The sequence below is a fragment of the Dipteris shenzhenensis genome, chromosome 33 (genome assembly GCF_047967505.1).
Source record: "Dipteris shenzhenensis isolate YYH24624 ecotype China chromosome 33, Dip_SZ_1.0, whole genome shotgun sequence".
Classification (NCBI taxonomy): domain Eukaryota; kingdom Viridiplantae; phylum Streptophyta; class Polypodiopsida; order Gleicheniales; family Dipteridaceae; genus Dipteris; species Dipteris shenzhenensis.
This window is the reverse complement of record NC_141628.1, coordinates 26,186,657-26,213,026: the sequence shown is the minus strand read 5'-3', so window position 1 is coordinate 26,213,026 and position 26,370 is coordinate 26,186,657. Positions and strand designations below refer to the sequence as shown.

The 26,370-nt window shown below is 41.0% G+C and overlaps 1 protein-coding gene and 1 pseudogene across 1 annotated transcript; one reads left to right on the top strand and one right to left on the bottom strand.

Moving 5' to 3' along the window:
- Positions 1-387: 387 nt before the first annotated feature.
- LOC147879889 (amino acid permease 4-like) lies at positions 388-3,595 on the top strand. The gene is made up of 8 exons (XM_087372119.1): positions 388-461; positions 861-1,154; positions 1,547-1,780; positions 1,896-1,989; positions 2,177-2,391; positions 2,497-2,636; positions 2,782-3,009; positions 3,141-3,595. Exons 2-8 carry the CDS (start codon positions 995-997, stop codon positions 3,564-3,566), a joined length of 1,497 nt encoding a protein of 498 aa, XP_087228245.1. The 5' UTR covers positions 388-461; positions 861-994; the 3' UTR covers positions 3,567-3,595.
- Positions 3,596-9,637: 6,042 nt separating this feature from the next.
- On the bottom strand, positions 9,638-17,012 carry LOC147879888 (uncharacterized; annotated as a pseudogene).
- Positions 17,013-26,370: the final 9,358 nt, after the last annotated feature.

Below are 26,370 nucleotides of genomic sequence, written 5' to 3'. Positions count from 1 at the left end.
TTATTTGCCTTAGTGAGATGATAGTTGAATAGAGGTACATGGGGTTATTTTAAGAAGTAAAAATATATATAACTCTTTTGGAAAAATTGTTTGAAAGTATTTGTTGGGTGGAGTTTCTTAAGGAAATGTGTGGAGTAAATCTTTGTTGTTGGTGGCTTAGTGATAGAAGAAGGATGATAGAAAGGTGACTTGAGTGACAGCTTGGGTTTGTTGGTTGGGCATAAAATGATGAGGCCTTTATTTATTTGATGCGGTGAGGGGTCCAAGGGGTGATGATGTCTCACTCTCATATAGTAGTAGCAATGCCGACACTCATGCACCCACCCACCAAAGCTGCAACCTATTTAAACGCTTCCACACTTTCAACGAATAATAAACCAACCATCCATTCGTTTTTGGTTCCCTTAACACCTTCTTCTTCCTCGTCTTCAACTCCCATGCTCCACGACTTCCTCCTGCAGGTAAGCTAAGCAAGGCTCTGCGCCACTAACTAGTCGGTCTTCTTCTCCTTTGCCGCACTTACTCTCATCGCCATTCTCTCCTTTCTCATTCGCTTCTCAAGGCTCCGCTCCCAAACTTAAGGTTGCAGCACCGTTAGTGTTACCACCGCCCGTCAATGCGCGCTCTTTTTCTACGACCGCTTATGCTAGCCAGTCTCAAGTGTCAAGGCTTCGCTTTTGAACCGTGACGATATTTTACGAGTTATCTGCCAAATGCATGCGGAAGGACTCGCGGTCCATGTGAGCTTGTCAAGTATGTGTTTCACGAAAATCAGTTCGTGAAGTATGTAAACAATTTATCACTTCGTTATGAAATGCGAAGGCCGAAAGCTACTGATTCCGCTTCGATGGCATCCACAGCTGAAGTTAAATCAATTGCTAGGTAACGACGGGAAACTGTAAGCGGACGTTTCATTTTGTCAACCAGCCTCCGGCATAAGCAGCATTGTGTAAAATACATCGTCCACGTGCACGTGCTCTGACCCGGTGCGTCGATGGCCCGAGTAGTGGGTTTTGATTCTTCATCGCAGCAACACATCAGCACTGACTGCGTGCCTACCGCTTTAAGCTTGACCCTCGTGAAGGACCTTGAAGGCAACTTTACGCTAATGCGAAGGGACAACCAAGATGATGACGGGAACATCCCGCGTACAGGTATATTTATACATATGGTGCATTTGCTTGCGCGCGCTCAAGACCATCGCTGAAGTTTGAACTACAGTCTACATATAGAATAGAGAATTCGATCGTCTCGCCTATCACGTCGCTCCTTGTACGTGTAGGACGCACGGCATGACTCGAAAGTTGCTATGAGGATCGTAATGCGCATTGCACAGGCTCGCTTCCTTAAGTGGAAAACAGGATCAGTGCCATGGAGTCTAGAAATTAAGTACCTGAAAATTCTCTTGAAACTTCTCTTCATCTTGAGAATGAGCAAGGAAAGCTTACTGAGATTGAATTCATTCGCAATAATAAACCAATTAGCTTGGGATGCAAAAAAATTGCTCGCTGAACTATATCCTACTTTCCACTGATTCTTCGTCCAGGGAATGTGTGGACTGCCTCCGCTCATGTGGTCACAGCAGTCATCGGCTCAGGAGTGCTTTCTTTGGCGTGGAGCATTGCACAGCTTGGTTGGGTGGCAGGACCTCCTATTCTTCTGGGATTTGCTTTCGTAACGTACTATACTTCCTTGCTGCTTGCGGATGCCTATCGATGTCCAGATCCGGTAACTGGCAGGCGCAACTACACTTATATGAGTGCAGTGAGAGCTCATCTAGGTTTGCACATTGATCCTCCATGGTTTCTACCTCGACTGTCAACATATATCATCTGGACTCTCCCCTCGTCTACTTATATAATTGGATTGACCAAAACCTACGTTACTTTCATCAGGTGGAAGCCAGACATGGATTTGCGGCTTTGTACAGTACCTCAACCTTATTGGCACGGCCATCGGATACACAATAACTGCTTCCATCAGCATGGTGTAGGTTCCCCGTTATAACTTCATATATCACTCATTTGAAAATTTGAGTTCTGAATTTCCTGGTTGTCTCGAAGCTAGTGGAGAACTGGGACATATATATCAACTCGTTTGAGGCGCCAGGAATACAATTCGCATACCCCGTCTTCTTAAATCGATTGCTGATTATTTATTTTTGTCCACTTTACAGAGCAATCAAACGCTCCAACTGTTTCCATAGCGAAGGCCATGATGCTCCTTGTCATGTGTCCAACAACCTCTACATGGCACTCTTTGGCGCTTGTCAGATAGTTCTTTCGATGATACCAGATTTCAACAGGATATGGTGGCTGTCCATTGTTGCAGCTATCATGTCTTTCTCTTACTCTTCGATTGGGCTTGGCTTGGCGGCCTGCAAAACTATAGGTAAGAAAAATCAAGCCTTGATTTACACGAATACGCCTGTTTTGTAGAACATCATCTTCTGCAACAGTCCACGATATAAATGATGATAATCTTTCTTTTCTACAGAAAAAGGTCATGTATCTGGAACAACAACTGGAGTTGCACTTGATATCCTCTCACCAGCCGAGAAGACGTGGTCTGTTTTCCAAGCACTTGGCAATATTGCATTTGCTTACTCCTTCAGCATGATTCTTATTGAGATCCAGGTACCAAGTAGAGTTTGACTCACTCCATCTTTTTCAGACTTATAATTCACATCTTTTGTGTCAATCTATTGAGACGTTGAGATTGGAGCTACGATTCTAAAGCACTGAAAAGTCAAGTACATTTTACTTTGTGGCATTTTTGCAGGACACTTTGAAATCACCCCCTGCCGAGAATAGAACAATGAAGAAAGCGACGCTCTTAGGAATTGCGGTTACAACTACGTACTACATGTCTGTCGGTTGCATTGGATATGCTGCACTTGGAAATGATGCACCTGGGAACCTTCTGACCGGATTCGGTTTTTACAATCCTTATTGGCTTATAGATATCGCAAATGTGTGCATCATTGTTCATCTTATTGGCGCTTACCAGGTATTATAACGTGATGTTAAAAAACAAGTGCCTTTTCTCCACTTCCTTAAGGCTATGCAAGTTTTGTCCGTCCAATGCTCTCTTTCATTATCTTTGTCCTGCTTTTCTGAAACACAGTTGTTTGGGTTCAGGTTTTTTCCCAGCCGTTTTTTGCCTTTATTGAAGATTGGGTGTCCAAGAAGTGGCCGAAGAGTGATATCATACATCACGAGTACAATGTTTCCCTCCCTTTTACTGAGCCATTCAAGCTTAGCATCTTCAAAGTCCTGTGGAGAGCTTCGTTTGTGGTCTTCACTACAATTGTGGCAATGTTACTTCCCTTCTTCAATGATATCGTGGGCCTCCTTGGTGCTCTTGCCTTTTGGCCCTTGACAGTACACTTCCCTGTAGCCATGCATATTTCTCAAATTCGACTGAAAAGCTGGACACCCAAATGGCTAGCTTTACAGACCCTTAGTGTGACCTGCTTTCTGATATCTTTGGCTGCTGGAATCGGATCAGTGATTGGGATAGTTCAAGACCTAAAACGATATGCTCCATTGAAAAATCATTATTGAGAATGCACAACTTGCCTAAATGAATGATAAGACACATTAGTGGTGTGTATATAAGAAATGACTGGGAAAATTTTTTGAGAATCAAAACTTCTGAAGTACACTTCTACCTTGGCATAGAGTTGGAAGTAGAATAGCAACTTCTGAATGTAAAGATTAAAAGAAATAACTATGGCAAACATAGTACCTTCATACGTTGTTGGTCCACTACTATATTACTATTAAATTCTCGTCATCTTGTTCGTCATACTACTATCATCCCACTATTTCTGTTCTATGGATTTTGTATTTTGTCATGAAGATGCTTTTCTTTGCCCCCGCATGGATGTATCACACTATTACAAAGCATAGTGCACTATCAATTTTTAATGTTAATACTTTACGCTTCCTACTTAGAAATTGCGAGGAAAATGCAAAACACCATAGTATTTTTTAAATAGGTATCAAAGTAAATATTGATATATTCGATAATATAAGCATTAATATAAACATAAAAAATAAGCATAGAAGGAAACAAAATAAATATCAATATATTTGATAATATAAGCATTGATATAAACATGAAAATTGAGAAGTGTCGAAACATGCTAGAGAAGGCTTTGACCTTGTCGCTAAAAACATCAATAAAAGCATGATACAATGGATGGAATTGATGAATTCTAGAAGGTACATTGTGGCTAATGTATATAATATGTCCCCCTAACCCATAGCCACATTCCATGTACCTTTTGAATTTAAATGAAGGCCTCTCAAGTAGTAGAATTTCAAGGAATCCTCTAATCAGCTCAAACTATCCTCATTCTTTACAACATGTAAAGGAGACATAGTAGAAGTCCTAGCTTCCATGTCCTTTATTTTCCCTTCCTGCATCAAGCGCTCCACTTCCACATCTTCAAAAACATGGAGTTTTTGACGTGCAACTTGAAATCACATAACACCACTTATCATCGAGAACAAATCACATACCACAACTTGGGAGGTAAAGACAAAAATCCATAATAAGTTCATGGTTCCCATGCTCACAATGCATGGATAAAACAAAATACATCCATATGATAGTAAGTGCCTAGTTGCTTACAATTTATGGGTTGAATAAATGGGGTAGTAAGATCATCCCAAAATGTTGGGTCCGTAGTAGAAAATCTAGTTAAATCTTTCCTCATTGTAGTATGAGCCCCTCTACCTGATCTTGAATCATTTGACATCAAGGATGAATACTTTGAATTCTCTAAAACTTAATTGAAGAATGCCTTGTATGATTCTAATATAATTGATCTTTCTTGAAATGAATCCCTCGCACCAGCTTTGCTATCTTGTGAAAAGTTTGCCATCACTCAATGATCGACACCCTATTTCTTCCTTTCTCTTGCTAGTAGGTGCAACTTTTGGTTTCTTAGTCTCATGGAACATAACCTTAAAGGTGAGCTTTTGGTTTGGCAAGAGAAACTCGCATGGTAGTTCCTTTAGCTCCCACAGCCTTTCAAATGTCACTTTCACTTGAGGACAAACAACATGTGAGATTGTTGTTTAGTCCATCTAACATAGAGCACTAGTGGGCCATATTATTAGCTGATGCCTAGTAGGAGCCAAGTTCGTGATTGGACCTAAGCAAGCTTAGACTAAGATGGTGACCAAATCTATGAGGGTACCATCTATGGGAGATGTATCTCACTTCTCTAACTAATCTCCCTCGACACCACCACCTAGGTTGTGGTGGCATAGTGTCCCATTTTCCTTGGCTTGCATCCAGTCTACATCATACTATGGTATCATGGGCATAATTCAATATGTGCCAAGATTCTAGTGATGCTTAATTTATCAGGCTTCCAATGGAATATCATTCCATTGGTCCTCTATCAAAGGCTATTTTGGTAGAACGCTAGGATGCTATTTACTATAGTAACCTCTGTTCTTATAGATGATGCGGTTTTGTGCCTTGGTGTGTTGGGTAGAGTACCTAAATACCTTGCCTAAGGAGATCCTTCTTGAGACACTTGATGGGGGGGAGCTTTGCTACTGAGTCGAGGTGTTTGGCCTCCCAAGGTAATGTCCTTGATGCAGGTAGATGGGACACCTGGCAAGAGATTGTCTTTAAGGGGCAAGCTCGATCGCCACCCACCACAGCCTCACCTAAGCCAACAAAGGATGGGAGCCTTGAGAGGACAAGCCTTTGATGGCAGGTCAGCAGGCTCCCACCCACCAATAGCCTCGCCCAAGCTAGCAAAGATGGGAGGGTTGAGAGGACCTTGAGAGGATAGACCCCATTAGCCAACCAAATAGTAGTAGAAGTTCTTGATCAGGCTTGATGGAGCCTTTCAAGGGGGCTCAGACTAGAGTGGACCAAAAGAATCCAGGTAAGACAGCATGAAGAATTGTAAATGCTACAAGTCTCACCATTGTTGACAATAGGGGTGAGTATAGGTTTCCCACTACCTTCCCTTTCCCAAGGGATTCACACAAAGAGAATCCCTTCAAGAAATTGCTAGGTACCTAAGGGAATTGAAGAAAGACAACCCCCTTAAGACATTGCTAAGGGAGAGGTCTTCTTTGTCTTTTTGAAAAACCTACTCTTGATAGCACCCAAGAGTTCTCAACCATGTTCCTAAGTCTCGATACAAGAGAGGTTCCTATTTCTAGCCCTCTTACTGGCAGTGGCCACCATGCATCCCCTCCCCTCAGCCATCCTCAGATCCATCCTCCTCTCCCACTTCGACAATTCATTCCCTCCCCTCTTCAGCCATCCCTAGATCCTCCTCCCCCTTTTCCCCACACCAGTTGCTTCATTGCCTCTCACCTCCCACCCATTTGTAGGTCCCTCCCCTCCTCCCCCTTTGCCACCCCTATCCCACTTGAGTGTAGCTACTAATCACCCTAATCACCTGTGTTCAATCAATCTAGGAGATAATGTGCCAAAGACACTTGGTAGTTCAAATTCGGGAGATATAAGTGACGAGGTCCCTCAGCTTTTTGAGAAGACACCTGTTGGTTCAAAATTGGGAAATGGAAGCGAGGGGAGCCTACACTTGCAGAGACCTTGACGCTCTTGCAAAAAACAATGAAACGGAAATTTGGAAGAGGTGAATTCAGTTGGCCTTTTCCTTTCTTTGGTAATGATGACACATCTTGTGTCCATTTACTAATTGATTGTTCTTGCAGGAGAAACTACCATGACAATTGAACCTACCACAAAGAATGACACTCCACTAGTCAAGATGCAAGGGAAGGTGCTGCTACTTTCAAGGACAAAAAACGCTTGCCTTCCTAGTTATTTCTATGTGGCATGTGATACACATGGCTCACGAGAGGAAGGCAGGGATGCATATCAGCAAAGCAATGAACAAGACGGGAGTGTTGAGGGTTCCTCAGAAGGCACATAGTTCTTTGCGCTAGACTTTTCTTGGAAGTTGCCATAGGGACAGAGAGGCATGGAAGTGGTCTTAGACTCTCGCAAAGACCAAGGTTTTGGCTTACACATGCTACGTGAATGCGGGGATATACTCAGTTCCATAAAAGCTATGGCTGTTGGGTGTGATCCACCATGCATACGAGAGGGAGGCATGGCTACATATCAGCCAAAGAATGAACTTGAAGCAATTATTGTGAATTCCCCAGAAATCTCACCAAAGAGTAAACGAGAAGCAAGTGATCAGGATTCCCCATGAGGCACACTTGTAGTTGTTGAAAGGATACTTGCTCATATCGCAAATGCCAATGAAATTCAAGAGGAGAGTGTGGCAGCACTTGCTTCTCTCAAAAAGACTATTCACATTGCAACCCCTAAAGTGCTAGTTCTGGATATGAATGGTTTACTTTTGCTAAGGTACAGGCAAATTCGAGGCGTGAAGGAGAATGTTGATTTCAAGGTAGCTGCACTTAAATACAAGGTTCACCATGTAAAAAATCAATTCTGCACAAGCCATGCCTTCACTTACATCATCCAGAGCAGTTTGTTCGTTCTTGCTCTAGTGAGTTTATTCTATGCTTATGATCATCTTGCATGAAAAATAAAATTCAACACACAGTAGAAGATTGCTTTGAGAACTTGTATCTGAGTATTTGGAGCGATATCCTATCATAGGAGAATGGCATGGAGGCATCTTTCACACTCCCACAATTGGCGAGCTTGGATCAAAAGGACCACAACAAGCCAGTCTTCATGAAACGTGTGAAGGACTTGATTGCGAGGCATTCTGAGTGGAGAACATATGAGGTGTTGCTAGTTGATGACACCAAGTACAAGAACATGCTAAATTCACCTTGGTCAGTGATTTGTCTGACATCGCTGGACCCAACGAATGATGAGCAGGACCCTTTCTTCCTCACCAATGCACTATTGTCATGGCTGCTTAAATGGAAAGAAGTAGAAGATCCAAGAGCATATGTAATGAAGCATTGGCAGGACTTGGAGTCATGTCGCAATGTAATAAAAAAGTTTACAATCTATTGATACTTTTTGTAATTACTTTTTTATACACGCTTCTGGGGTCTATGTGATCCAAGGCAATGTATTTCATGTATACATGAATAAATGGTGCTTTTTTAGTATTCTATCAATATTGGGTTTTTAATATTCTCTTGAAGAAGTGTGTGTTGCATGGTTATGCACAACTGATTGAAAGATTGAGAATTCTAGAATCTTAGGATTGTTTGTGTACATGTTTTTTTTGGAAGGGGTTTGAGTTAGTCAATCAGTTAATTAGCTAGTAGATACATCATAACAAAGAGCTAAATTTATGCCAGGTGGTTGTGCTAGCAATCAAGTTGTAGGTAGCTACCATCATAACAGTGAGCATAAATTTTGCCTGGTGGTAGCTACCACCACAACAGAGAGCATAATGTATGTCAGGTGGTAACTACCAACATAACAAGTGGTAGCTACCACCACACATAATTTTACCTAGGTGGTAGTAAGCCATAAAATAGTTGGTAGCTAGCATCATGAAAGAGATCACCTACTTTGGGGGAAATTGATAGCAACCACATACAATGACATTGCTCACAATATTAATCCTCTTCTTTGACACTAGGGTAGCATGAGGCACCTTGACTCCATGCACCTAAATGTGGATGCCTAGTGATCACAAATGTGTAAACCTATTCTACATTAAGTGCCCCTTTTTTATGTCTTGCAAATGAGATCAATGTCATGAAAAGAACTAACCAAAACAGAGAATAGAATGTATTTCATTAATGGAAGTTATCAAGCAAGTAAGCAAGCCTACACTTGTTCCTATTTCTGATCTCTGCTAACTTCTCGGATTATGTGATAGCATTGTATTACATGATGCTTGTTCTACATATCAAATGGAATGCTGTTATAAACAGCTTCATACACTTCATAAGATAATACATATGTTCTCACTCGTCCTTCTCACTCCATTGGAAACTTGATAGCTCTAACAAGGTGAGACTCAATGAAGACTTCAGGCTCCAACCTTAAAAGCATGTACCCGTATGGATTTCCTTCAGTTTGCTTGTACCAAAGTCCTCTAACCACAAATGAGCCTCGACCACAAACATTCCCCCATGCATCTTTAAGTGGAATGTCTATCTTTTCCTTCCCCTATGTGCATTTTAGAATATAGAAATCCACAAGCTCATCATTGTCAGGAGGACTTATAATAGAAAATTATCACCAACACAAAGTGCATCACTCAAGGAATCATGGTGTCCTTCAAATGATAGATCATTAATTTTGTCCTCATCTTCAATGATATTCTCTGAGGGTTGTAGGGTAACATACTCCCAAAAGGGCATGTGCGATGTATTGGAACACCTCCTCCATTTGCCTGCATGTAGGCAGCACTACAAAAACATGAAAATTGCATGCACCTTAAAGTTGTTCCATTTGTTAAAGAATAGCCCGACACACAATGCAACTCACGCGAATAAGGCACAACTTTACAATCCCAATTCCTACTTCTGTCCATATCACCTTCCTTGATTTCCCAAAACACTCGGGTAATGGATCGAGCCTTTGAGGGGTATGTGGCATCAGCCCGTTCAGACAATGTCTCTCTTAGAAATAACACCACTTCCTTTGCACATTGGAGCTTTGCACCATTTGTCTTTAGCTACTCATGAGTGAGATGCCTTTTAAGAACAGCCCCTGCACCATCGTGTTCACCCTTTCCATGTCCTAAACCAACAATATTATGTGTCATTTTCATTCCTATCACTGTGCCATATTGAGCAATGAAGTAAAAAGGCGAGAAAAGGCCTCTTTGCTTTGAATTGTGGGGCTGCTCCATCTAACCACACCCAATGTTCATTGACCTGAATGCCTTGATCTTTCAACCATTTAGCATTGGGCATAAAGCAATGATGAACAAAAAGAGTGGCATGCATTCTATCATTGGATATATAAAAGTGATAGTATTTATGGATGATGCCTACAATATGCACATACGTAATTTGGACAAAGATTATAACTTGGTTGGAGTGCTAATGCACGGATTGGATCTCGTTTTGTTCCTTGAAAGTGTAGTTTTCTGCAAAATCCAGGACAGATACCACCACTTCTTCGGGGAACCGAACAAGACACTCCTTGAATTGCTCTGCCTGCCATTTGTAGACAAAGTTATGCTTTATAAACTTGTTCGAGTGGTCCCTAAACCAAAAGCTCCCTACATTGCATCTCTTTGAAGGAAAGAACTTTCCTTTTTTTGTTTTTCCCATCAACTGTGGTTCCAACTTGGACATCCTCAAATATCTTTACAGACACTATATGTGTAGTAAATGATTCCTCCCTTGGGAAACATGCCATTTTTCTTGCTCCACATGAAGAGCATTGTCCCATCAAGCACTTAAGGGCATTGTAGCTGGCATAGATTGCTTTTGGGCAAAGAATAGATTCCCAAAGCATAGTTATGCCTACGAAAGTTTTCACACCTGCATTGCAACTTTAGAACATGAACCACAAATTTCACATCTGCAATTGCACTCTGCTCCATGCATACCAAAAGAGACTTGTCGTAAGTGGTTTACAACATCCTTCAAAAAAGACATCTACACATGTGTAATGCAGCAACAAGTGTACCGATCCTTAAGCTTGCGAACAAAGTAAGGCTTCAACTTCCCAAAGGCTCTTTGGTGAATTTGTACCTCCGGATGGCTCTTCTTGAAGGAAAGAAAGAACACCTACATTAAAAATATTAGTTTGTTAGTACTCATTAAACATATTAGTTTGTTAGTACTCGTAAAACATATTAGTTTGTTAGTTGTTGGAAAACGTCAATAGATAGGGAATTTCAAGTTTTCCTATGACAAGAAAAAGTACAAATGGGATACTTCTCTTGTTGTTGTATGTACTGGCAAAAGAATAGCTACCATTGTTTTGTTAGTGGCAAGCAATTGCAGATAGGGAAGTACCACTATGCTAATGCCACCAACAAGCACACGAGTAGCTACTGTTCTATCATGCAGATTGAATATCTATAATCTGAATTAAGTGCCACGAATTAGAAGTGCATTTAAGGAAGTTGTGAAGACACCACTATTTAAGGTGTTATTGACCCATTTAATGCTATATGCTTGGCATCGCACATCTATGAATGACTGTTGGAAGAATTTTGTATTTGAAAAGCGTGTTGCGTAGTAGTAAAGGTTGCCCCGCTTATCTATTCTATAAGGAATGCAAACTATTTTTACTCAAATGTATAAGACATTGTGTCCTCATGGCATGTTCTCATGAGTGGCATTAAGCTAAAACATGGAAAAGTGTGGGGACAATGAAGATGCCTCACGTTTGTGCATGTGGAATTCGTCCATGTGATGAATATTTGGTCCTAGACATCTTGGAAAGATTTGGAATGGTGGACATCTCCTACCAATCATTGATAAGTATAGAGTATATCAACCTTACATGAAAGGCAAGTAACGTCAAGCTTGATTCATTCTTGATAGTGGCCATGAATTGGTTCACAAAACCATTGTAGTTGGTTCATAAGAGATTTGTGGGTTGATGCCCATGAAGTCACTCATTGGAGTCGTGTACCTCACGGGCATCATTGACTTCAATTGAATCATGTGGATACATACTCTATCCAGAAAATCTCACAACTTTCACAAATTTAGGGAATGGACGGGAAAGGTGGAAAATGAGATGGAGAAGAAGCTAAAGACTCTTCCTTTAGATAGAGGGGATGAATTCACATCTAATCAAATTTGAGAGATACTATACACAGACCAAGTTTAAGAGGCGAATAATCTAGAGAATGAATAGAGGGATCGTTGAGATGGGACTTGACAAGTTGAGAGAAAATCTTTAGCATTTGTTCTAAGTAGAGGCAATCAATATAGTGTTCATTTTCTGAATCGAACATACACTATTAAGAAGGCTATCATCAAGCATCTTTGATTATTTGGTTTCGATGTTTGGGTCCATGTCCATAGGGACACAAGCACCAAGATGGATTCAAGGAGCTAGAATTACATCTTCATTAGCTATAGTGAAGAATCCAAGGGAGCGATAACCTTTTGGCGAGCATGCCCAAAAATGGCGAGCGTACTTAGTCTCTCTCTCTCTCTCTCTCTTCCCTCTTCCCTCTTTGAATGTTTCCCTCTCTCTCATCTCGCATGTCCTCTTTCTCTTCTTCTCCACTCCCCTATATCGCCTTTCTCCACTTTCAACCCCCTCCCTCTCTATCTCTCCAATTTGCCTTCCTACCATGTGTGCTCTCTCTCCATTACTCTCTCTCTCTCTCTCTCTCTCACTCACACTCTCTCTCTCTATGGCTCTCCCTTCCTACCATATGTGCTCTCTCTCTCTCTCTCTCTCTCTCTCTTTTCTCACATGTACTCTTTCTCTTCATCTCCACTCCCCTCTATCCCCTTGCCCCCCTTCCCTCCCTCCCCCCTCTCTCTCTCTCTCTCTCTCTCTCTCTCTCTCTCTCCCCCCCCCTCCCTTCCTCTTTCTCTCCTTGTCTCTCTCTTTCTATGCCCATTTTCTTCTATGTACACACACATACACACATATATATATAGAGAGAGAGAGGAGGAGATGGGGGGAAGAGAGAGGAGTGAAAAGGGGGGTTAAGGGGAGAGAGAGAGAGAGAGAGAGAGAGAGAGAGAGAGAGAGCACGCATATGGGCAGGGAGACATAGAAAAAAGGAAAAGTGGCACGGGAGAGAGAGAGAGAGAGAGAGAGAGAGAGAGCATATGGGCACACACATACACATAAACCCCTCTAATAAATGCTCTTGCATCATTTGCATACATGCGCTGAAAAGCTTGTAGCTTGAAATAGACCTTTAATTTTTTGCCAAGTCCCAAGTTTGAGCATAGAACCGGAAAGAGTTTGAAATTCTAGGTAATTGCCTTTTTGAACCCCCTCAATCGGAGAAGTTATGCATCAAAAGTTATGACTCTCTGAAGTTTTGTTAGTCTATATGAAAAAGGGCCTCCAAAATATTAAAAAAAATGCCATGTGGCATTTTGGGAGCCAAAATGTCTTGTGGCACGACGTGGCTTTTTTTTTGGTCCCCCTTTCTCATATACATTTACAAAACTTCAAAGGGTCATAACTTTTGATTCATAACTTAGATTGAGGTGGTTTCACAAGAAAAATTACCCAAAATTTCAGGCTCTTTCCGCTCATCTTCTGAGATTTGGGATTGGGCAACAAGCTAAAAGTCATACTTTTATTGGCCACATACGTGGCCCAAAAATTGCTCCAAGTAAAGGGGGGTCCCACTCCTCTCCCTCCTAGCCATGTTGCCTCTCTCACTCCCCAAAAAGGCCAATGGGATTATGAGAGAGGCTCCACAGCTATTATTACATACCTTAAACATTCCAAGCACCCCATGCTTGTGGAATTAGTCTTTCCTTCATCCATGTGCCCTAGTGCCTGATTGAGGCATTATTCCTTCAAACAATTGCCTTATCTTATTAGCCATATGTATATTTCCTTATGCCTCGTGAAGGGTTTGGGCCACACAATCTAGATTCCCATGGACCAAACACCTCAAACAGCATCTAGGCCTTGAAACCTCCCACAAACTCAACTTCTCATAAAGGTCAACTCATCACAGTGCTAGAAGAGCTGACCGATAAATATGGCCACTCTAGCCAGCACATGCAAACTACATAGGTCAATCCTATGTCAATCGCCATGAAAATTGAGCTAACCGTTGCCTAAATACTATCGACAAAATCAACCCACATTTCTTCTCTGATGCAACCATATCTACTTGCCTACTTTGTGTTTTTAAGAGGGATGGGTCTCCATCAAAATGAGCACTTGTCATCCATTAGCCTATGCTCTCAATGACAGAGGTATGCTATCTCCTAAGCAAACTTACCTGTGACTATGTGTGAATGATAATGCAAAATCACAATGTAATTCAAGAAAAGTGTTTGGTGCGTCTTGCTAATCTATGCAAGACTCCATAATCTAATATCTCAAATAATTGCAAGTTCTCTAAATTTCATTTTCTACTCTATTTCACAAGCATTCATGTGTGAAGGTTGCTTCATTATAAGTTATCTCAAGTTTCAATATCAAGGGGAAATTTTCTTTTTGATTGGTTTATTTGAGTGTATGGACAAGCTTGATGCCAATCCTTAAATGTGAAGGTGAAACATAATATAATGGTGTGTTTGGAAGAGAGGGCAAAGAGATGGGAAGAGACTAAGAGAATACCATAGTCTAATAAAATTGACAAGAAAGACTAATAATTTCTTTCTATGGGATGTGTAGAGAGTAACACACACACACACACACACACACACAGTCATAGAACAATAAAAATGACAAGAACAATTAGAGAGAGAGAGAGAGAGAGAGAGAGAGAGAATGTCATAGAACAATAACAATGACAACAAAAACGAGAGAGCGAGCGAGAGAGAGAGAGAGAGAGAGAGAGAGAGAGAGAGAGAATGTCATAGAACAATAACAATGCCTAGAAAACTAATTTATTTCATGGGAATGTTACAAGAGAGAGAGAGAGAGAGAGAGAGAGAGAGAGAGAGAGAGAGAACAATAACAATGAGAACAAAAAAATGGATGGCTTGAGGGGAGGCACCAACAAAGTGGACCACACTTCTCTTTCCATCTATGGTTGCTTGGCAGGTTCTAGTTACACCTTTCACTTCAAAAGGTCCTTGATCTTTGAGCATAGTGACTTTAGTGCACGACCTTGTATGTTAGATGGTGCACGGTTTGAAAAGTCTAGAGGTTTCAAAAGATCCATCCACCATCTAATGAAAAGAAAATGATGCGTTACCTTTTATCAGATGGTCGATGAATCTTTTCAAACGTCTAGGTGGTATATGGTTTGAAAAGTCAGACCGTAGAATTAAGAGCTCGGGCAACATCCTTGGAATCATTGGTTTGCTCATATGAATAACCATCAAATGCCAATCTTTGGATTAATACAACCTCATTGATAGAGTCGACAAAATTTTTGCAAAAAGACCTATAGGGAAAGTTGGAGAAGCACATCTAGTAGCTGAGCTTAATCCTCTATCCAAGTTGCCTAAAAATTGGTGTCCCAAAAGGATGACATTGATATGGATGCTAATGTAGGGAGCATAGCTGCACCACCTCCTACCATAATGCCCATCACTATGCATAGTCGAGTAGTTAGAGGCAAAGCTTCAAAGAGAAAGGAGAAAGGAAAACCATCCATTATGGAAACACCATCTCAAATAGATGGCCTCACCTATATAGGAGGACCTAGCCCAAGGGTCCTCAATGGAGCCCTCAAAAGTTTGAATTTTGAAGCAGCACTTAAGTGTAGGTTATTAGCATAGCTTTGACATTGCCACGAACTAGGTGGCAATGATCAAGTTGGTCTTCAAGGAGGAACAAAGGCCATCTTAACTTCAAAGCAACATCTCTCAAGACATTTGGCCAAGTAAACATTAGATCTCCGTCCTTTTTATTATTATTAATTTGGTCTTGGCAATGTTCACCTCCTTTAGCTTTGAGTACTTGCATAATTCACTTTGTACTTTCCTAAATTTTACATAGCAACAAAAGAAAGAGGTAAAGTCTTGAGCTCCCTTAATCACTAAATCATGTAGCCAAGTGATATATTATTGAGTGCTTTGGCCTAAATTATGCTTGTGATGGAGAGATCACATTATTATCCTCTTTCCACAAGTTTAATTTTCACTCCAGAGATGGTCCAAGTTAAATGGCAGTCAGGCTGCTTACCACCACAATCACCATGTTGTTATGTGACTCTTTTCCATTTCCACTATTGCCACATGAGCTTAAAGAGATCAATGTGTTACATGTGAGGCCCCAAATGATAAGGGAAATGAGACCTAAAGTGAATGGCAAAGGTCAAATTCAGCCTTCCAACAAAAGGCAAACTATGAAGACATATTTGGCCTTCTCAATGAAGCCAAAGTACAAAGGGGTTTTCAATCTCCATAGTAAAGACAAAGTACGAAAAGGGTGTTGAGAGTTGTGGTGCCATGAGCACTTGTAGAGCAAAGGTATGAGCAAAGGATAAGCTGCCACATGGCATGGAGGAGATATCCCACATGTGAGCAAGCAAAATGGATGTAAGTACCCTCACCTATAAAAGGGAGGTTCATTTGAAGGAATATCAATCAAGCACTTTGCACTATCTCAAGATTCTCTTTATGAGTCCAAGTTAATCTATCTTGGAACCTAATTAACTTGAGATACATGTCATGAGCACTCTCTTCATTATGCTTGCACTTAGGTTGCATCCTCCGTAGATTAGTGTTGTATTAGGATGTTGTCTTAGAGACTAGGAGAGTAGGATCCTCACTTTGTCATGGTATCAGAGCTTAGGTCTAGTCTCCTAGATTAGTTATAGGCTTGCCTTAGGAGTACATGTTTTCTCTTAGGTTAGTTTTAGTTTTAGATTGAGAGAATTCCATCCATTGAATGAAAATTCCGTTCATTGCTTTGAGATATTTCCGTCTTTCCTGATATAAGAGAGAGAGAGAGAGAGTTCCTTTTAGAGATCTATTTTGTGAGATAGATATGTGAGGAGTTCTTCTTCTTCTTCTTCTTAGAGAAAGCTTGTGAAAAAGAGAGTTTCTGAGTGTTCAGTTTGTTGAAAGCTTTGAGAAAAGTTTCCTATCTATTGTCATTCCAAGAATCATCATCGACAGTAGCTTTAACTCTTGTAACCGGCTCAACAACCTCCTAGTGGCTCTCCAACGACCCCCAGCATACTCCATTAAGCTCTCGGACGTGAACAACTCCCACAAGTCGCCCCTGCTCTAGCACAGCCAGCCGCACTCCACTCAGCAATGCCTAGCGAGCACACGCCTTAGCAGACATGACTCTTGCTCACAGTAGAGCTACAACATCAACGGACAGCCTACGCCTTCGCCCTTTCTCAAGCTTCTGCCTCCAACCAGTGACTCGGGGTCTCCTTACGCCAGTCAACGGATCTCCAAGCGGACCATCAAAGCTTTAGTCACGGTCTGCAGCTCCAAGGCCTTCAGCCGAACCTTCATCGACTCGCTCTTTAAGGCTCTAAGCCCAGGCAGCCTCAGCCTTCATGCACGCAGACCAGCGCCTACCTCTCTAACGCCGAGCTACAAGCTTATAGCAAAGCTGGCCCATCTGCCACACAGCGGCTTCTATAACTCAAAAGAGCTACAAGTGCTTCACAAAGGCTTCCAGCTTCACGACTAGTAGCCTTCCTTTAGACAAGGAACCAGCGACGGCTCCTGAGCTCCTCTCCAACGAGCGCGCGCTATAAGCCCAAGATCTCCGTCGCACGCCGTCGTCGTCCCTGCAGCTTGTAAGTTTTTCAAGCTAAGGTTCACCACATTTTGCCACGTGGCAAGATAAGGTGGTAATGTTAACTGTGGTTAAGTTAACTGTTCAGGTCAGTTAAACCTTGGTACAGTCTAAGCAACTGTGGTTAACTAAACTGGGGTAATTGGTCACCAAACTGCCACCTAAGCACACAGCCCCTGCTAAGCACAGTTTGTAAGCAGCATGTGAATGTATGTGCCACATCATCAAAGGCCCCTCTTCTTCACAAAAGCTTCAACAAGCCATAACTTCCAATCCAGGAAGAATTTGGACACACTCCAAAAAGGAAAAGTGATCCTCTTTTCAAGCTCTACGCACCTGTCAACTCAGATTTTCTGTATGCAATTAGACACTGCCAGATTTGAAAGTATCATCAAACTGGTAAGACCTTTGCAATGGCAATCCGCACTCCAACTGTTGAGAAGTTCACCGGGGATGGATTTCACACATGGTCTACACAAATGAGATATCTTCTGATGCACCAAAAGCTTTGGAAGATTGTAAAAGAAGACATACCCATTGCACAAAATGATGCTTGGAAGGAACAAGATGAAGCAGCACTATCACTCATTGGATTGCACTTGGGTCCAAACATAATTCATCATATAGACTCTAAAGATCATGCCAAGGATGCATGGGATGAGTTGAACACAGTGTTTGGTGCAAAAGCCAAAAACCAAGAAATTCATCTTAAAATTGAATTCTATGGTATGCACATGGGCTTCAATGAATCCATGGCACAATTTGTCAACAAAATCAAAAGCATTATGACTCAAGTAGAGGGCATAAATGCAAAAGTAGGAGAGAAAGATGCACTTGCAATTCTCCTTAAAAGCATGCCTACAGAGTATAGTGCATTGACAACCACTTTGAAGAATTTGCCAGATCCAAAGTTTGAAGAATGTGTATCCTCTCTTCTCGAAAAAGAAAGAGAGTTAAAGGCATCGACATCGACATCAACATACAACAGCTATAATGAAGAACAAGCACTATTCAGTAAAACATCAGTGAAATGCTACCATTGCGGAAGGATGGGTCACTATCAAAGTGACTGCAGATTGAAGAACAAACCAAGCTCGGACACAAGGAAGAAGATTGTAGATTGAAGAATCAACAAGTCAACTACGCGGAGTCATCATCAAGCCATGAGCCAAAAGGTGACATCAATGGAATGTATTGAGAAAAGCAAAAAACCTTGCCAACCTTGCCTATGTTTTGTAATCAAGCCTGACCACCTGAGAGTAGCTATGAAAGCACCCAGGGGAGGTATTGACATGTAAAAGCCACACTTGACCACCTTAAGTAGCATGCATGCACTAAGGGGAGGTGATGGAATTGTAACTCACATCTGACCACCTTGCAGTAGCCAAAGGATTATGGCACCAAGGGGAGGTGTTGAGAGTTGTGGTGCCATGAGCACTTGCAGAGCAAAGGTATGAGCAAAGGATAAGCTGCCACATGGCATGGAGGAGATATCCCACATGTGAGCAAGCAAAATGGATGTAAGTACCCTCACCTATAAAAGGGAGGTTCATTTGAAGGAATATCAATCAAGCACTTTGCACTATCTCAAGATTCTCTTTATGAGTCCAAGTTAATCTATCTTGGAACCTAATTGACTTGAGATACATGTCATGAGCACTCTCTTCATTATGCTTGCACTTAGGTTGCATCCTCCGTAGATTAGTGTTGTATTAGGATGTTGTCTTAGAGACTAGGAGAGTAGGATCCTCACTTTGTCAAAGGGTACCTAGACTTAAGCCAACAACTCATGTTACTCTTTGGGCAATTTGGCTTGAACCTACAAGTTGACTACGATCGGATTGGGATCGGGTGTCCATCAAAAAATTAAATCCCAAAGTCCATGCTTCTTCACATGAGTGGTTGCTTGCCAATTCCACATTTAGAAGTTGTGAGCAGTGAACTATTTCAGTGACTTTCCAGCAATGGTAAGAGGAGGTGGAAGCGGAGGAGGCCATGGTGAAGGATTCAAGGAGGGATTTGTGATTAGAAGTGGGGGGATCAAGGCGTTCACTAAGATACCATATATAATGAAACAAATTGGGGATATTGAACACTCAACCAAAAGCCCAAGTCATTCGATTACTTAGGTGAGATTAAATACAAAAACCTGATTGATCTCTACACATATCAAGAAGCAATCACACCTTGTTAGAAGAAATGGTTCATGTGCCAATCTATCTATGCATTGAACAAATGCATGTGTCAAAACTTAACCATGCTTGTCTGATCGACTTGTGTACATGTTAATTGCATTTGTGTATGCTGCCATTGGCCAAAGATAATTAGGTTTTGCTACCTCACAAAAAGAATGGAGAGATTAGTTTATAGATAGTAGCTAAAACCCAATTTTTCTTGAGCACTTTGCAATTCAAATAGAAATGTCTATCCATGAGAAAGCACACTAAGTAGTAGAGCCTTGTGGAAGTACATCTCCACCATATGTCTGTACTTCCACCATATGCCGTTGTCCAAGAGAAGGTTATGTACTCTCATGGAAGAACATAACTTGGCCATATGAGCTAAAAGCTTTGGTGAGCGCCCTTTGTCAGGATGGAATTAGAGGCCTTAGGTGACTTCATGTGGCCTAAACTCCCTCATGGCATATGTGGTTAATATGAATTAAGGAAGGACTAAAAGGCTCTTGGGTGCGCAAATTGATGCGTGGCATTGGTATTGGGGACTTAGTCCCATAATCAATAATGTGATACAAAGACCTTTGGATATAAACCCTCCAAAGCTATTTGAGTCCCTTACCTTTTGGAAAGATCTGAAGGCATGTACAGCTATGGGGTGGCATATGGGGCCCCACACTCGGTGTCTCGTTAGTTGCCACTTGGTAGCATCTTGTGGTGACTAGCACTTTCCTACATGGTATCAGAGTAGGGGCGGCCTTGTGGGACCGTGCAATCACAATGGAGGTGATGTGTAATCTATGCAACATGGGAAACTTCTATTCACGATGGCAGTGATGGGTGCAACATACATTGAAGACTATGTAGGCACATGGGATGTGATGACCCATGTGCATGCTCTGGGTGGCACTCTCTTGACTATGCAAAAGTAACAACCGCCATCCGACTACTTTGTAAACTTGGGCAATGTGACAGAGCCAATAGTATTGCCATGCAAACTTGAAGTTCCAACATGGAGGAGATTGTATAATATAGCTTAGAAAGGAGACCATATCCCCATCTCCCATACAACTTTATTCAAGAGTATGGTTGCACTCAACATGTAAAACCAAAATAAACAATGAAAATTTAACCAAATGGTGGCCACCAAGTTTTTAGTATGATTGAACACTTTTTAACATGTTTGAGCACTTTTTAGCACTTTTTGCTATGTTTTTAGCACTTTGTACTTTGTGGACACTTATTCCCACTTTGTGCTATTTTTCAATAATCTCAAAACCTTGTTCTCACTTTTTGACACTTTTTAACACTTTCACAAATTTATCAACACCACCAACTAGTTTCTCATTATCTTTTAATACTTTTGGGACTCATTTTAGGGCTCTTTAGAACTTTCTTGTAACTACTACTGAAAACTTTTACGATACTTCTTACGAGGCTTCACACTACTATCTACACACACACACACACACACACACACACACACACACACACACACACACACGCACACACACACACACACACACACACACACACACACACACAGATCCTTTGCAAGGGACAGACCTGGTGGTTGAAATCAAAACCACCACGCCTATCTACTATCGTTGTGTTGGTTGCAACTATCATGCTAGCTGCAAACACCAGACTAGTTTACTCCATTCATAGGACTAATTCTCAATGTACCATTACATGACCAACCCAATGATTGAAATAACAACCACTGTCATACTTCTATGTAGGAATCCAATATATTCATATAAATGCATACATTAATCTATCATTTAGAATGTTACAATGAACTCTATTTTAACAAATTTACATAAACATATAGATATAGTACTTTGTCACTTCTTAGAATGTTTTCATTTTGAATATATATCACTTCATGGAGTGAATGGTTTTTATGCATCTTGGGAATATTAAATAACATTTGATTTTTCTTATACAAGGTAACATCCCAAGTAAGACAACTGGGCAACAAGATGTTACTCGGTGAAACCTAGAATGAATTAGATGTTGGTAATGCTATTACTCTATAGCTAGGTATTTTTGTATTCAGTCATGTGCTCTTGATTCTTTGAAACTATTTTTTCATTTTATGTAGATTGTAATACATTGTCAGAAATGAGCTCCTCTAAGCCTATTGATGTACAAGGCTCCTTCAAGTATCCCTCAAAATTGACCTCGTAAAAGAGCCTTGTACATGTCAATTTATACTTAACATGCTTTTGAGGGATACTTGAAGGAGCATGGGATAAAGCATCACAAAATAGTGCCATACACACCTCAGCATAATTCGATTGTAGAGAAGAAGAACAAGACTCTCATGGAGATGACACGATGTATGCTGAAATTTAAGAGAATGTCAGAGGCATTTTGATGTGAAGCAATTGTTACAGCCACATATATTCAGAATCGTTGCCCTACACAAGCATTGGTTGATAGGACAGCTTTTGAGGCATTTTATGGGTACAAGCCCATGTTGAATCACTATAGAGTGTTTGGGTCTATTGCATATGCTTTGGTACCACCTAAAAATCGATCCAAGCTTATATCATAAAAGCATTAAATGCACCTTTGTGGGGCATAACACTGAAAGCTAAGGCTTTAGGATTTATGATCCAACCACAAGGAGAGTAACCATAAGCAAGGATGTTTTGTTTGTAGAGCATGATAGCATGGAGCCCATCAGTGAGGAGTTGCCTCCATATGATGGTACACCTTTGAACATCATTCAGTTTAAGGATGATGTTGATTTGGGTTCTCTAGTTGATGTTCCCTCTACCTCTCAAACTCCAGTAGGGTTGCCACATGTTGAGGGTTATTTTTCCTTGAATGTTTCAGATTTGCAGCAATCTCATGGGGAGGAACAACCCAATATTTGGAAGCATTATCAACGTCATGCAAAGGATGTTATTCCTCAAATGCTATTCCTAGCATAACAACTGAGAATTCAGTTCCTAGATGAGCTAGGTTGACACTTGCAGATGCTAAAGATTAGCCTATATTGGGGAGAACAAGGGCCAGTACTCAAAATGCTAAGAAGCAGGTGAATTTTGCTCTCATGACCCAAGTGATTGAATCTAAAACTGAACCTCGATGCTTTAAGGATGCTCAAGGCAATCTAGTATGGCAAAAATCCATGGAAGCTTAGATTAGATCCATTCACAAGTATGCTAAATGGGACTTGGTTGATGCATCCATTGGCAATAATGTGGTTGGCACCAAATGGATGTACAAAATAAAGTATCATGTAGATGGTACAATTGAGAAGTACAAAGCCCGTTTAGTTGCCAAGGGGTATGCACAAGAAGAGGGGATAGATTATGATAAGACTTTTGCTCCGATGGTCAAGATGACTACCATTTTCTTTGTCATCTCTCTTGCTATGTTTTATGGTTGGTCTGTGTACCAGATGGATGCCAAGACCTCCTTCCTCAATGGGGATCTCAAGGAGGAGGTCTATGTGCATCAACCCTAGGGTTTTGTTGTTCAAGCATATGAGCAAAAGGTATGCAAGCTCAGGAAAGCCTTGTATGGACTGAAGCAAGCACCTCGTGCATGGTCCCATAAGATACATAAGTTCTTGCTATAAGGCTTTGTTAACACTCATACAAAGCCAAATTTATATGTTTTCCAACAAAAAATAAATTTGGTCATGCTTGTGCTTTATGTCAATGACATCATACTCTCACTGACAATAATTTGTAATAAATTGCAACAGTGTAGTCCATCTTCTTTCAGATATTTGACGTGACAAATCTGGGCCTCTTACACTACTGTCTTAGCATTGAAATTTGGCAAACCCAAGGGAAATTTCTATGTCACAGTCTACAGACAAAATATTCGAAGGGGTTGCTGTAGAAATTTAAGATGGAGAGTTGTAATCCTAAGGCCACTCTATTGGAAAAGGGAATCACGTTGAGTAAGCATGATATAACTGAAAAGTTTGATGGCATATTGTACAAGCAATTGGTGGGCAGTTTGATCTACTTATGCTCCACATGGCTAGACATTGCCTGTGCCATAGGGCTTCTTAGCCATTCATGCATTTACCACAGTCATGCATTGGAATGCTACAAAGAGGGTTCTTAGATATGTACAAGGTACACTTTCCTATGGGTTGTATTATGCTCTAGATGGTGACATTTCTATGAGTGGCTTCATCGACTCAGATTCGTTAGGGGACATCAATAAATTGCAGGTCCACTTTCGACTATTGCTTCTCGTTGGGTTTAGCATGCATCTCATGGCTCAATAAGAAGAAGACTACGTGTCTCTCTCCTCCAGTGAAGCAGAATACAAAGCTACAAATTCAGCCACCATGGAATGTATGTGGTTAAGGAAGCTTCTGCATGACTTGCATCATGCTCAGGATGGTGACACAACTCCGATCTTTTGTGTGACAGCTAGAGTGGCATTGCTATTGGAAACAATCCTATATTTCATGCTTGCATGAAACACATAGAAAATCACATATGGCTTCATTGATCGTGATCACATATTGTTCCACTAAAAACAATGTGGCATATATCTTCACTAAAAGCCCATCAGCGCCTCTCTTCACATGACATCGACATGGCTTGGAGATACGAGACATTCAAAAAACATCAAGGGGGGTTATAAAATGATAACGTTTTCTTTTATCCTCCCATAGGTTGCTATATCCACATGTGGATGAATTTGTGCAACCATGGTACTTTAGGTATTGTAGGTACTTATGAGATCATTCCAGAGCATTTCAACCATATCATTGAGGGGGGATTTATAGAGATATATACAATGATATGGTGGTATAGGATAGACTAGGGCTTTGTCTATTTTAGAGTTCTTGTATGCTCTAGTACTTGGACTATATATACTAAGTACATTTACGTCATTTGGTTGAACATTTCAGTTGGTGTTCACTTATTGTTCTCTTGTGTTCACAACTCTTCTCCATTCTTGTTCCTACATTGTGCTCCAAAAGACATCTTACAAAACCAAGATGCAAATGCCTTTTAATGCCCAACGGATAAAGACCAATCAAAGGTAGTCATGGCAAGCCCAAATTTTATCTAGAGTATGCTCAAAGCGAGTGACTCCTTCCATACTTTTCATGAGGATAGCTATTTTGTCCTCGTTGTCTAGGGGACACTTCAAGCTGGAAAGTTGTTGCACAAGAGATTGCATTTTTGCTAACTGTGCACTCAAGGTATCACTATCCTCCATTTTCAAATTATTAAATGGCAACTTCAAGAAAACCTTTGAGTTTGTGATTTGTTAAATATTCTTGAGACATGCCCATATCTCCTTAGCCGTTTGATTTGAGGTCAATGTGATTAATCAAAGTATCATTGAGGCAAAATCCAATGATAGCAATTGTGAGAACAAGCGGAGCAGAATGCAAGAGTGAGAGCAAGAGTGAACTGCGCGTCTAAATAGAAGAATGAGTAGTACAAGAAAGTGTGGGGTCTTGTCTAAGTGACAAAACCCTTGTCCTATCCACTAACTGTAGTTAGGGATTGGACTGTGGTTAGGGGAAAAAACCTCAATGAGGGAAAAGTGCCCCTAACCTACTTATTACATTACATTGGCCACTGCCTAGAATATAACAATAATTCTAACACCCCCCTGCAATGCCAATGTGGTGTACAAGGTTGTGATCAATCACCAAAAAGAGAAGTTTAGAGCACTATGAAATGCCTCAAACTTCTCATGTAGAAGTGCTTTGGTGAAGATGTCTGCAACATTGTCATGTGTTGACATGTAGATCATACTGATCTCCTTGCATGCAACTTCTCTCTGACATAATGATAATGAACCTCAATGTGCTTTGTGCGAGCATGAAACACAAGATTCTTTGCCACTGCTATAGCACTCTGACTATCGGTGAGAATTGGAGAAGGACCCTCCAATAAGAGGTGAAGATCAACAAATAAACGACGCAACCAAACACATTCAGCTATTGCTATGAAAGCTGCCCTGTACTCAGCTTCATATGAGGAAGTACCCACTATAGATTATTTCTTGCTCAGCCAAGAAATGCAAGCTTTTCCCAAAAAGAAACAATTACCACTAGTGGACTGCCTGGTATCATAGTCTCCAGCCCAATCTCAATCACTGTAAGCATGCATCTGCAAGTCACCCCCCCTGGGAAACATCAAACCATAAGAGTTTGTGCCGTACAAATAATGGAAGAAATGTTTTACAGCCTACCAATGTGTAGTCTTTGGGCTATGCATATCCTTGCTCACTTGAGATACTGCATTTTGAATATCGGGCCTTGTATTGCACAAACAGATGAGGCATCCAACAGCCTGGCTGTGAAGTGTGACATTCACAAATTCACCTACATCATACATAGTAAGCTTCAGGCCCGACTCCATGGGAGTGGCTATAGGCTTACAATCATGCATGTTGAACCTATCCAAGAGCTCTTGCACATACTTGGATTGAGACATAATGATGCAACACTTGTCTTGTATGAAATGGATCCCCAAATAGAAATTTCACATGCCCAGACCCAAGGATAATTGGTGAAGTCATCTATGAATGTAACATATAGAGATAACCACCAAAAGCAAGTGTCCTCATGGGACTGCAGACATCATTGTGTATGAGCTGTAATTTACAAGTAGCTCTTAATGCACCATCCTTCTTAAAAGGAAATCTATGCATCTTGCCAAGGATGCAACCCTTACATGCTTGAGGAGGAGGTGACTCCAAAGGAGGCAATGCATCAACCATAGCATGGTTTTGAAGTGTCATCAAGCTGCCATAGCTCATGTGCCCATATCTGGCATGCCATAACTCTGCATTCTGGGAGTGCTCATTGAAAGTGCAAGATCCAATCTCTTCTCATAAATGTCAAGCTGAAAAAGACCCTGATACAAAGTGCTAGAGAACATCA